The 13926-nt window shown below is 40.4% G+C and overlaps 1 protein-coding gene across 3 annotated transcripts in view; it reads right to left on the bottom strand.

Moving 5' to 3' along the window:
- POLQ (DNA polymerase theta) overlaps positions 1-13926 on the bottom strand; it is a 134130-nt gene that overhangs the window by 17904 nt on the left and 102300 nt on the right. For 2 of the 3 annotated variants that reach the window (XM_014578482.4, XM_075905123.2), the window contains exons 24-28: positions 11093-11211; positions 8829-9013; positions 7949-8060; positions 6224-6348; positions 834-987 (exon numbers count right to left, since the gene is read on the bottom strand). In XM_014578482.4, coding sequence (XP_014433968.4) covers positions 834-987; positions 6224-6348; positions 7949-8060; positions 8829-9013; positions 11093-11211 — 695 coding nt within the window. Of the gene's footprint in view, positions 1-833; positions 988-6223; positions 6349-7948; positions 8061-8828; positions 9014-11092; positions 11212-13926 lie in introns of those variants that run through there. The other variant, XM_075905142.2, reaches the window with a different exon arrangement.

The raw sequence follows: 13926 nt of genomic DNA, 5'->3' as shown, positions 1-13926 counted from the left end.
GGTTCTACCCAGCCAACTCCAGTGACCAGGAGTTACAGCTACTACTACTAAATAACATAAGCACACCTTGCCGAAGTCACCAAACAAGAGTTGTGTACAATGGATGTTAGATTAGTTATTAATTTGCTTCTAGGTCTGTAAATTGTATACACAGTATTAGGACAGTCTCACTCACTACATACTTGGAGGGCTATGAAATACAGAACCAATTACAATTGTTCTGACTCAATGTAACATGCCTAAAATATACAGATAAATATACATGTTGTGCGCCACAAAGGTTGAATAATTCAATTGAAACTGCTAATTCAAGAGTAGTATGACCAGCCCAGGTAGACACTGACAAAAGCTTTGTACCATATCTTTGTATCTTAAAACACGCTCACTCTAGACTTAAATCTAAAGGAAACAGTATTCTTTGGCAACTCTGTTGTCACAACTGGTGTTTTCTTGCCTTTGAAGATGGAGCATCTGCATTTCTTTTTTCTTTTTAAACAAATCAGTAGTAACATCAAGGAATTTAGCACAACTGAATTCCAGTTTTCCTTGTCCAATTTTCCAAATTTCTGCAATGCCCTCTGAACCAATCAGGTATTTAGGGTTTTCAGATCAGAGTATTCTGTTCTCATTCACAAGCTGAGCCGACATTGCCTCTCTTAGTACTTGCCCATTCACCTACTCATGGCAACAAGACAGCCTATCCAGTATGAGAAAATAAACATTTATTCCACAACACCTGCCCAAAGCCCACAGCTACAACAAGCTTTTATTTTAAGCGAATTTTATCAGCTTTAGACTTTTGACATCACATACAAAGGAGAATAAAAGCCTACCTGTCCTGTTGCTCTGGAACAAGCTCTCCAGATGTCCATGGGACTTCACTGCTGATGGGAACGCTTCAAGCTGCCTCTGAATGTTCACAGTGGCTGTTTTAACAATGTCAGCCGCAGAACCCTGAACAGCTGTGTTCACAGCCTGGCGCTCTGCCTGAGGATTACAAAGATATCAATTCTGAAAATTCATCCCATAGTATAAACTCTGTTATACACTTTGTAACAAATCTATGGAAGCTGGCTTGAGAAGAGAAGTCATGATTCGTTACACAAACCACAGGCATCTATCACTAGACAAGAATTATTATTATTACTAAGGCTGATAAGATTTATCAGCCACCAGCCATTACTGGGAAACTTCCACACGTGTGAAGAGCTCATTTTGTCCCGCAAAGGACAATCACACAACTAGCTAGATGCATTATGGGGTGTTTGTGCTTTTTTGCAACATATAGGCTACGTCTAGACTGGCATGATTTTCCGGAAATGCTTTTAACGGAAAACTTTTCCATTAAAAGCATTTTCGGAAAAGCGCGTCTAGATTGGCAGAACGCTTTTCCGGAAAAGCACTTTTTGTGGAAAAGCGCCCGTGGCGAATCTAAACGCACTTTTTTGCGGAAAACAAATCTCTGCTGTCTACACTGGCCTTTTTGCGCAAAAGTTTTTCGGAAAAAGACTTTTTCCCCAAACGGGAGCAGCATAATATTTCCGCAAAAGCACTGACAATCTTACATGAGATCCTCAGTGCTTTTGTGGAAATTCAAGCGGCCAGTGTAGACAGCTGGCAAGTTTTTCCGCAAAAGCAGATGATTTTGCGGAAAAACTTGCCAGTCTAGACACAGCCATAAAGTATAGGATAGCACTAGAAACAAGATGATAGACTTTTTGGCCCACCGGTCTGATCCACTGGGGCAAATCCTACCAGTAAAATGTTCGGACAACTTTTTCAAAAACTAAACCATGCTACATTACTATAGTTTAAGGCAGGTTTTTCACATAAAAGAGAGGTCTCTCTACCAGTGCTTTTCTTAAACGAGAAAATTCTCTTCCCAAGGTGGTTCTTTCTTTACCTCTGAACTGAAATTCATGAAGGAGAATTTAAAGGAAACTGAAATTAAAATAAAACCTCAATCTTATAAAGGGCCTTAAATATAATTTTGGAAAATTAAATATTGAATAAAAGCTGAATCTTTTCAAATAGCCTCTTTAAGATTTAGTAACCTATAAATTAATCTAAATAGTGTTTTTTGAAAAAAAAATCACCAAAATTAAAAACCCCAACTCCTTATATCAACATTTTGAAAGTATCCTGTTACACTATGCATTTATTTGGTATCTGGATTTCCAGTGAGTCCTAATGCCATATTATAACATTAAGCCTCCCACTGAGAAGCATAATGCTGTGTCAGGAAAATGGCATCTCCCCCACTGAGTCAATTCACTGTTAGGGAAATGGCAGAACAGTGACAGATCTAAGTGTCACCTTGCAAAACATTTTCTATACATAGCTGAATATTTGTAAAATATGAGACTATCTAGTTAGTAGTCACTGCAGTTTTCCGTTAAAAGGTCCCTTTTTAACATAAAAAATGTAGAATTTGAAATATCTTTTTGATGAAATGCTGACAATATGCAATTAATGAGGCCTGTTGGGTGGGACTTATTTATCCCAAAGAGTTAAACACTGCTCTACTTTTTTAAATTGTGTCCATTAAAATCAATGCATTTCTCATTTTAACTAATCAGTGAGGGTCATGATGAAGTGAGGTTACAACCGTGATGATTTTTACACACCAAGCTGCAGAAGACGTAGTTCAGAGTATGGGCAAAAAGCTCTAAAAAGTAATTAAGGAAACACTGAACTAATGGATTGTTGGAGTAATCTGCATGCCCTGAATGAACTTGGTAAAGCCAGAGTTATGATGGGAAGAAAAAAAGATATATTTAAAGCATTCAAAAATTGTAGTTTGATAAATCTTTAGATTATGTGTTATTTCCTCCATATCTGGAAAGCACTGTATACTGTACAGGCACTATTTAAATTATACTAGCATATTTACCCGGTGTTGCTCGGGTATGTAACTCAAGAAATGGCGGGTTGGGTTTTGTTGGGAAATAAAAAAAATGCAGATGTGTTATGTAAATTATTGCAATTTTCAAACAGGAAGGAAAAAATAAGTTTGTATTAACAAAAGAATAAAAGTAAATCAAACATTAGATACAGCTTGTTCGTAGTTTTTCTGTCTTTTGCTAGAATAAATCAATTTTTGGAACTTCCCATTCTTGAGCGTAACAATATATTGTTGCCCATGTACAAAGCAATCCATTCTCAGATTCACTCCTCTAATTGTGAAGAACTGACCCTATGCATTGTTCATTGTTATTTCAAAAATGAGTCATTCTGGGAATTTGAGATATTTAAACTGAAATGGATAATCTGTAGATATCAATGGAATCTGTGGTAAAGACATCCTGCCCTTCAGCAAATCCAGTCAAAATGGTAGGTTCAATGGTGTGTAGCCTCAAAGATTTAATGCAAAGTCTTATGCTTTGCAAAGTCTTGGAGCATCTAAGTTTCTTAAAAGCATGATTGCACATCCAACCTCCAATACCAGGTGATGTTGGTTGTGGCATACTACTAGGATTGAGTGAATTCAGAAATTCTGTGGATTATTGAACAGCTTAATTGATGTTCACAAATGTGTCAATTGATTTGTAGCACACAATCTCTCCACCCCAGGTGAAGCAGTGCAGAGGGAGAGAGAAGAAGGAAATTCCCAGACCCCAAGAGGAGTGGCAAGGACAGAGGGAATCCCCATGCTCTGGGTGAAGTGGTGAGAGAGGAATCACTAGACCCTGTCTCTCTCTCTGGGATTCCTCGAATTGAGTAAGATTTCCCCTTGGATACCTATAATAGATGAGTGTGTAGATGAGAAATTAAGCCAATTCTGCAAGGAACACTCTGGCAGTGGCTGCATAAAAGTTCTCCATCTCCAGCAGCACCAACGTGGGCCCAGGCACACTCCTTACGTCGGGCTCTATGATCTTCTTCATGGAGACACTGCTTGACCTCAAATTGTTGGGCACCGTTCTTGATAGTGGTCGTCCAGGTTACCCAACCCTTCAGCTGCCTCTCCGAGGTGTCATCAATGCCACACTTTACCAAGGTGTTCTTAAGAACATCTCTGTAGTGCTTCCTCTGCCCACCATGAGACCTCGTCCTGGTCCTCAGCTGAATGTAGAAAATCTGTTTAGGCATTCTGACCACGTGACCAGACCATCATAGCTGCATGTGACCAACTATTGCCTCAATGCTGCAAGAGTCAGCCTCTCCAGGACACTAACATTGGTCCATCTGTCCTGCCATGCGATGCCCAATATTCTCCTCAGGTACTTTTGGTGGAATTTCTCCAGATCTTTAATATGTCCTCTATAGGCAGTCCAGGCTTCATCTCCATACAACAATGTCGAGATGACTATTGCATTGTAGGCGTCAATCTTGGTCTGAGTCTCGATCATCAACGACTCACCTCCATAAACATCCATAAGCTGCACTGGCACTGGAGATTCGATGGCGGATTTCATTGTCGATGTCAGCATTGAACAGATAAGCTTCTGAGATAAAGGAAGCTGTTGACATTCTCCAGTACTTGATAGTCCAGCGTGATGGTTGGTTTGGATAATGGTATGGTGGGTGTTGGCTGAACGAGAACATTGGTCCTTAGTGTATTGAGAGTCAGTCCCAACCTGTGGTAGGCCATGGTGAAAATGTCAACAATTGCTTTGAGCCCATCTTCTGAGGTGGCACTGACCTGGATATCGTCAGCATATTGGAGTGCTAACACAGACGTTGTGGTTATGATCTTGGTCTTGTCTCTGAAGCAGCCCAGACTGAAGAGGCTACCATCTGTCCTGTAGGTTATTTCAACTCCGCTTGGAAGGTCATTTCCAATAATCTGGAGCATGGTTGACAAAAAGATATTAAATAGCACATGGGATATCATACATCCTTGTTTGACTCCAGACCATAAGCCAATTGGTTCAATTGCACCGCCATTGTTGAGTATCATGGCCTGCATGTTGTCGTGTAAGAGATATATAATACTGACAAATTTTGGTGGACAACAAAAGTGTTGCAAGCTCTTCCAGAAGGCCTCACGGTTCACAGAGTCAAATGCTTTTGTCAAATCGAAGATGCCATATACAGAGGCTGACGTTGCTCATGACACTTCTCTTGTATTAGGCAGACAGAAAAGATCATATCAGTTGTTCCTCGCCCTGGTCGTAAGCTGCATTGTGACTCCGGAAGGACTTCTTCAGCCAGTGGAAGGAGACAGTTCAGAAGGACTTAGGCAAGAATTTTACCTGAAGTTGAGAGCAAAGAGATCCTTCAATAGTTTCCAGTCCATCTTGTCACCCTTCTTAAAGATGGTCACTAGGATGGCGTCTCTGAGCTTGCTGGGTATGGTTTCCTCTCTCTAGATCATTAGATGAGGGAGTATAGGCATGAGAGCAGGGATGGTCCTCCCTCCTGAAATATCTCAGCAGGGATTCTGTCGGTGCCTGTTGCCTTATTGTCGGTCTGTCTTTTGTGTGTGTGTGTGGGGGGGGGGGGGGGAATGTGTGGCTGCTTGGTTCTTGTAGATGGAAGGTTCACGATCCATACTGACACGGACAAGTATAAAGACAGATAGAAGCCTCACAAAGGGAAGAGGAATCTCCACATGCCCACATGGAGTGGCAGGGGAGTGAGAGTGTGCAGGCCCCATAGCAGGGTGGGCATTACCCCAAAGCCACTTTAGCTGTGCAGGGTGTGGGGGAACCTTAACCGTTGAAGGCAGACTAGCCGGCAACATGCAAAGCCCCATCTCCAGCTGATCAGTCTAGTGCTGGTGTAGCTGTCCCCAGTACTCACTCTGCAGCATCCTGTCCCTGCTCGCTGCCTCCAGTGAAGAGTGAGAGGATCACGTCCCTCCTCTCTCTGCCCCTCCTTTTCCATGCTGTGGAAAACAGTCCCATTCCCGACTCAACCAAATCCTGACCTTGCTTTAAGTTAGCTTCATATTATCCTATCTACCAAATTTGGTGACCCTTGCTGTTACCATTTAGGAGGAGTTCATTGTGTGTCTGTGTAAAATAATAATATTAATGAGGATGATGATGGAGGGTCTCTTCTGGAGTTCATCAGGACAAATGTTCCTAGCTGAACCCCCAAGGAATGTTACTATACCTATCTATTTGTCCATTTGTTTTTGCCATGTTAAAGAGAAGCAGTAAGTCCATAGCAACCAGCCATCCTTCACTCTGATGACTACTTCAGAGTGAGGAAATAACGATGGTCCAGTACAGCTGGAATTGCTACTATTCAGGAAGAATGGTTCTCAACATACATGTGCTTTGCTGTAAGGGTTTGGATCTTTGATAGATGGCAGATATCTGCGCCTCCCCAGGATGCTCTGCACAAAACCATCCCTACTGCATTTCTTCACTGTCTCCTTCAGGAAAGTCTGAATCCCTGAGAAAGGAAACAAAAGAAAGAATGTCCCATCATTCCACACTACTGCCAGAGTTCCATCACTCCCTCACTATACTGTGCTCTTTATGCTAGAACATCTGGTATTTCATGTTTACTCTAAACTCTGTTTTTGCTCTAAGGCACTGACACTAGTTTTGGAATGCCAAATATTACATCACTAATATGTGAAGAAGAGGAAGTCCTTATATTTCTCAGTCCCTCTGTGAGACAAAGGACATGAGTGAGGGATCTTTCTTTCATACTTATAGTCAGTTCTTCTGGGTTAGTTTATTATGATTTTGAGGAAAATGAGGTTTTAGCTAGCTGTGAACAAGAGTATCCAAGTGGTAGCATGTCAAAGGTACATCGCTGCTATTTATTCTTGATTATGGAAAATCAGGACTTGGCAGTAGTACTGAAGGGACATACATCAGGAGGGGAATTAACTGAAAGAGAATAAGAGCCTTTGTATAGTGTTACTTCAGATCTTCAGAACAAAAAGAATTAATCCAACTAGGCTCGGCAAGGAAAGGACAGAACGCATCATGAGCATAAAAAGAAACTCCAAAAGTATGCAAGTCAGGGATATTGTCCACTGAGGAACAACCAAGCTCAGATAATTGTACTGAAGTGGACAAAGATTTACATTTTATAAAACTCTTCTGTTTTAGGGCTTCAGAAAGATTCTTTCAAGGATTTAAAAAAATTGAAAATATTAAAAACAACATTATATTCTAAAAGAGAAAAGTATTCAAAAAAGAGACTGAATTATTCAATAATATATTGAGTCAGTGCTTCCTAACTGAGTCTGTTACACATTTATAGACAGATAGATAATTATATGTATGTGTTCTGTATTATGAAATGTTTGAGATATTCTTCCTTTGTATATTAGAGTGGGTGTCATATTCTGATGGACCTCAGTTGAAATGGAAAATTATTCAAAAGTTATCAGAGATAACCTTAGAACAGACTCAGTTAGGGAGCACTGACTCTTCACTTCATTATTTTCTAGCTCAGCTCAAAGCTCTCCTATTAAAGCTTGCTGTGAATCAGTCCACTTGACCTCTGCTCATTTTCAAAATGCTATCTTCCTGTTCAGGCATTTTTTTCTAGGAAACTTGATATGTTCCTTAAAATTATGATGTCTTTATATAAAAACGGTGTCAGAGCTACTCTGAGCAACCAGATAAAAATGGCAGGGCTAGCAGCAAAGATGTGAAAAAGTTCATTCAAAATGGAAGATGACTAGTTGATCTTACAAACAACAAATTGAATCCTTAGATCCAAATATATTACATATTCTAGCAAGGAAACTTATTCTAAGTTAGGTTAATTTTTAAAGCTCCCTTCAGGGAGGATTAATTGACAGTCAAAACAACAAAATCATTAAAATAACGTGGCATTCAATTTACAGAACATAATTTAACAAAGCAGGGGCACTGAGTATATGTGAAAGCAGAAACCGCATTTCCTTGTGTACACATACAACCCTGAGAAGCTTTTTCATAAGGCACAGGAGAAGATAGGAGTTGAAGCAGTTCCAGGAAAGGAAGAGAACGCAAGGGAAGAGAAGCAGGGCCACAAACATGTACCTTACCTGGGTATCTGGATTTGAAGGATTCAATGTAACAGGCAGCATCATTTTCTTCAATACCCATCTGTTCTCCTAAAGATTTAGCTCCCATTCCATAGATAATACCATAGCAAATCTGTCAGAAGAAAGGCAGCAGAATCACAATACACAGTTAGTGATTCAGAGAGCAAAGTAGCAATAAAATTTGAACTTCAGAAGACAGTAAATCCCAACATGATTTTAGGATGCAAGTCTGGATCCTGCTGCTTTCGGGCTAACTAACTGTATTCATGGAAAAATGAAATACTTCAAGGACACCATTTTGAACTTGAACTTTGAGGATAACAAGATTTACTTCAATACATCAGACCAGTGGTTCATCCAGTCGAGTATCCTACCTTTAGAAGAGGCCAGTAACTGATGCACCGTAAAAATACAACTTCTCTTCTCCTATTTTCCAGGTAATGCACTAAACAGTAATGTGAATGAGAGAAAGGACTAGGTAATCTTCCAGAATTTGCAGCTATTAGCTAAAGCTCTGATATGTCCACACCAACAATCTTGGTCTCAAATTCCATGTATTTTGATGACTCCAGAAAATTATGAACCCCCACACTCCCCCCTTTCCCCATCTTTTTGGGGATAGTTTTCTTTGATAAATCAATGGAAAAACGCCTGACAGGGTGCTTAAATATATTCTGGATAGAGGGCTACATAGAAACTATTTTATATCTTAGAGGGAGTCAAAAAAACTATTGAGGTCCCCTATTTTATAATTTAATAGCCAAAGGAAACAGATTTTTGAAGAAGAAGGTTGCCCCTGTACATTATAATATTTGATCAAGTCCATTCTACTCACTAAGTTGCTACATCTGATGCAGATAGAAATTTTATCTAAGACTACCTGTTTGGCTTGTTGCCTTATCTCATTTCCAACAGCTTCAGGGTCAATCATCTTCCACTCAGCTGCAATGCTCTTGAAAACATCAGCCCCACTGTTCAAGACCTCAATGAGACGACGGTCACGAGACAAGTGAGCAAGGATCCTCAGCTCAAGTTGGGAATAATCAGCAGCCAAAATTAAACCTCCTGCAGCCAACAGACCAAATTAATCAAAACATTGTCTTTTATAAATTAACACTCAGATATCATGTCAAAATCCATCACCTGAGGAACTACAGACAAGATCCTCAAAAGCTTTGCCCCAAGATCATCATGTACATGAGTGCAAAGAGAACAGATTTCTCCACTCACTCACACTGATGATAGCTTTATATAAGTGCAATTCCAGGGCTGCACAAGGTGAAAGGCAGTGGAGATTCATTTGGCTAAGCAGCTACTATTTACAAAACTACACCTACTGCTCCTGTTGTGAACAGCTTTTCACCAATATGATTATGGTCTACCAATTGCATGGTCTTTCCCTGTGAAATCTGATCTCCCCCTTGCTACTGGGTAGGCCACATTTGGGGGGCTCCTAGCTGCAAGTCCCCACTTAGCCAAGGAGGGATAGGACTGCTCTTTCCTCTGCACAGCCTCTTTCATGGAAAAAGGAGAAACAACCTCAAGCACCTTCCCTGCTGCAGGAAGCTACAGCGTGGAGCAGCAGCTCTGGAAGATCCTGAAGTTGGAGGAGGCTTCTAGATGTGAGTCCGATCTCCTAGCTGCAAAAAATCCCTGTAGGGACAGGACTGCATCTTCCTTTCTACGGCAACTCTTGGGGAGGAGGGAGATCAAACTCACCTCTAAGTGCCTCCCCCTGCTACGAAAAGCTCCAGAGCTAGGCAGCAGCCCCAAAGTTCCCTGCAGCTGGAGGAGTCTTGTGATCTCTCCCTGCTGGGAAAGCGCCTAGCTGCAAGTCCCTGCTGCCAGAGAAAGGATCCCCACAGTTACAACACTGAAATTTCAGATGTAAATATCTGAAAATATGAAAGCAACCTATTTTAAGACCCTCTGGCTATGAAACTGATCAAAATGGACCATGAATTTAGTAGGGCACTAAACAGGATGTACTAGTAACTTCTCCTCATGCCTCTGCCTCCCATTGCAGACATTTCTAGCAGATGTGAGGCTGGGTGCTATGCAGGGCCTACCTCTGTTAGTGAATAGCTTCAGGGCTTGCGTCTGCTGCTGTTCAGAATTTTGCCAAATAGCAAAAATTAGACTGATTCTTTTCCGCTTGCCTGATGCCCAGAGAGTTCTGAGTATCAACAAGGAAAAATGACAAGACTCTGATCAGCATTAACTGTCGGAAAAGTTACAAGTAGAAGCAGATATACTGGAACTATCTGTCTGCAGACACAAGCAAAAGAAACAGCATCATTTTACGTTCAATGCCTATTTAGAAAGTTTTCTTCACCACCATAAGGGATATGAATTTGATGGAATTGGCCATCACTCACACCCCAAGAGAACTTCCTATTTACAATAGATGAATGAATTTTTCAAGCTCTGACTCAAAACAACCAATTGCCCACTCCAATGCACAGCCTTCAAACTGTTACCTCCATTAGACGTAGACCCAAAATAATAGCCATTTGAACAGAACTATTAACAACAAATGGAGTTGCATATGCTCTACAGCTCAAAATAATCAGATCACTTATTTAAGTTCATCATTTTAACATCAATTTTAATTAAAACCAAGTTTGATAAAACAAAGGAATAGTTAAAACACAAGCCAATCAAAACAGGCACATGACTACAGAATTTAATGAAATTGGCAGTAAGATCTAAAGTGTTTATCCATCTAATAACTATATTGGACAGAAGCTGGAACACCCCAATTGAAACAGAACCATGGCAGTCAGTATGAAGACATTCAAAAATCTCATTGAAAAACAGATATAACATAAATTGTATTAAGTACTACATCAAGCACAAATTATATTTTTATATGAGAAAAAATATGAACCTATACGACCTTTATAAACCAATATAAAAAGTGTGAACCTAAATATCCCTCCATGCCTGGGCTTTCCTCTTACACTGCCTCTTTCCGAATAACTCTGGGAAAAATTACTAACTACAATATTGGATTTTCAATCATACTGCCCAAACAGATGTACACATCAGCATTTCTTCCCTTCATTTCCAGATCTAAATTTTCATTAGCTATGTGCTTAACTGAAGAAAAAGGTGCAATATACTAAACTATCAAATCATTACCTGAAAAAGGAACAAAAGCATGCCTCATGCTAACAGAAAATGGCATCCCTCTTCCTTTGGATCCTTCATAAGCCAGAACCTTAAGGCCACAAGGCAAGGTACTGCATCGCTTTCTACCTCTGTGGAGGCAAACATAGTTTACTCAACTAATTTTTACAGTATCTGTTGTTGAATTAACTGTGGTGACAAAGAAATTAATCACTTGCAAAAAACCAAACAAACAAACAATCATAACTTTGTATTGTTCTTTAAGGTCAATAGTCGGACTTTGTCAGACTCTCTGATCATGCCAGATCATACCAAAGACACTGGCTCTCACTACATACTGACAACCGACACATAGCTGAAAACCAGTTTGGACTGTCTCTGTGTTAGTATTGTTAAACTAGATATTAGAGTTATAAGAATATGATTAGCCTTTATGGAATGCTTGTAGGATGCTACATTTGCTAATCCTACTTGTAATATCTGTAAGCCCATGTTAGAAGGTAAAGTTTAAATGTTTGCTAAGATTGTAAACCTCCACAGTCAGGGGAGTAGAGATGTAAGCGATTAGTCTACTATCCAATAAGCAAAAGCCAATAGAGGCAGCAAGCCTTAAAAGCCAGTTTCCCCCCAGCACTCTTCCTGCTAGAGGGGGCAATGGGGACTGAGTGCAAGCCAGGAATCAGCTGATTCCCAGCTCCTGCCCAGTCCCAGACACTGTGCCTCTGCTTTTTAAATGTATGAAGAGCCTGCCAGCTCTTCATACATTTAAAAATCAGAAGTGCAGCAGGAGGAACCCAGTGCGAGCCAGGAATCAGCTGGCCTGGCTCACGCTGGATCCCCCCCCCCCCCCCCGCACTGCACTTCAGCCTTTTAAATGTAGTAAGAGCCAGCAGACTCTGAATACATTTAAAAAGCAGAGGTGCAGCATCTGGGACTGGGCGCAAGCCGGGAATCAGCTGAATACATTTAAAAGGCAGAGAGCAGCAGTGGGATTAGCCCCCAGTACCAGAAGCTAACCCCACTGCGGCTCCCCCACTTATTGACTAATCAACTAGTCAATGGAAAATCTATCAATTAGTCGATTAGTTGATTAAACTAAATTTAACATCCCTACAGGGGAGAAACATTACCAAGCGTGAAATACAAGTTTACCATAAGCAGTACCATAAAAGAACATCTCCAGACACCAAAGTCATTCTGGAAGATCAGTGGGCAAAAGACTTTGTGGGTTGCTCCCCTGACACCCATGAAAAGGAAGGAGACTTGCATAAATGCTCATCCCACCAGTTTGTATGTTGGGGGCAGGGAATAAAAAAAATCCTCTTAAGGAATAATTGTATCCATATGCTGCTTGAATTCTGAGAAGTTAAGATTTCTAAGCACGAGCAAGGGATCTCCCAACTGTTTAGCTTGGGTTAATCCTAAAGGACATAACAGTTTGCATATCATAGTAGCTACTATCACCTTTTGGAACCTAAGACTCTCTCATTTGTGCGTTTATGTTTATCTGCTTTAACTTTGTAAATAACTTGTTTCTTTTTCCTACTTAATAAACCTTTAGTTAATTTTAAGATTGGCTACAATCATTGTCTGGTAAGACATCTAAGGTGCACTAGATCTGAGGTAAGTGACTGTCTCTTTGCACTAGGAGCAACCTAAATATTTTGTGATCTTTGGTATATAGCAACCATCTATCACTAAGTCCAGCTTGTCTGGGTGACAAGATAGACTGGAAAGCTCTAGAGGACTGTCCGTTGACTTAATGGTAAGACTGTTATAGTGTTTTAGGAGTTCACATCAGCCACCAAATCAGAGGATCATTTAACTGCACATCCACTAATGTGATCTATGTCATCAAATGCCAGCAATGTCCCATTGCCATGTATATTGGCCAAATTGGACAGTCTCTACAGGAAAGAATTAATGGACCCAAATCAGATAACTGAAAAGGCAATACACAAAAACGTGTTGGAGAACACTTTAATCTTCCTGGACATTCATTAATGAATCTCCAAGTAACTTTTTTTTCCAGACCAATTCCACAAGTCAAATACACAGAGAAGGGTTGGAACTTAACTTCATTCACAAGTTTAATTCTTATGCAAATGGTATGAATCCAGGATATTGGATGGCTCCCACATTATCTTCCACATCTTAATGACTTAACCAACCAACCAAACAATGAAGGTGCTAAAGGGTCTTGATGTCTGTGCAGAATCTGGTGTTGGTCATCTTCCTTTCCAAGAGCAAACTAATGGTTCTTATCAGACCCTTGTAACTATTTAGTCTTTAAGGTACTCCTAGAGACTATTTGTGGTTTTTAATGTTTTTCCTTTTACAGACTCATTCAGCTATCCCCTCTGAAGCTTATCTACTCACTGTCTCTTTTTTTCTTCCTTCCTTCCTTTTTTCTCCCTTCCCTCACCTTCCATTATTTATTCTTGGATCTGGACTTCCAACACTCCTGTCATCTGAAGATGTAGGCTGTGCCCACAAAAGCTCATGATATCATCTACATGTTTTATTAGTCTTTAAGATGCTACTAGACTATTTGTTGTTTTAAGTTTTTCCTGTTACAAACTAACTCGGCTATCTCTCTGAAGTATTTTAATTCTCATAAAGTTAATTAAAACATGTTTTGCATTTTAAACAAACCAATTTATTAAACAATGGAGGCTAGTGAATTGAACTGCTTGTTTCTGGTCACCATGTACTTCCAGATTTACAAAGCACCACACATAGCTCATTTGCAGTGTTCCAGCTCAGAGAGGGGGATGGGGGAGCAGGGATGGGGGAGGCGCTTGGGGGAAGAGGTGGGGCAACTGGAGCCCCATGGCTCGGGCTTC

This window comes from Pelodiscus sinensis, chromosome 1 (assembly GCF_052426305.1).
Source record: "Pelodiscus sinensis isolate ZL-2025 chromosome 1, ASM5242630v1, whole genome shotgun sequence".
NCBI classification, from domain to species: Eukaryota; Metazoa; Chordata; order Testudines; family Trionychidae; genus Pelodiscus; species Pelodiscus sinensis.
Note: the sequence above shows the minus strand (reverse complement) of the source record. Positions and strands in the feature narration are given on the sequence as shown.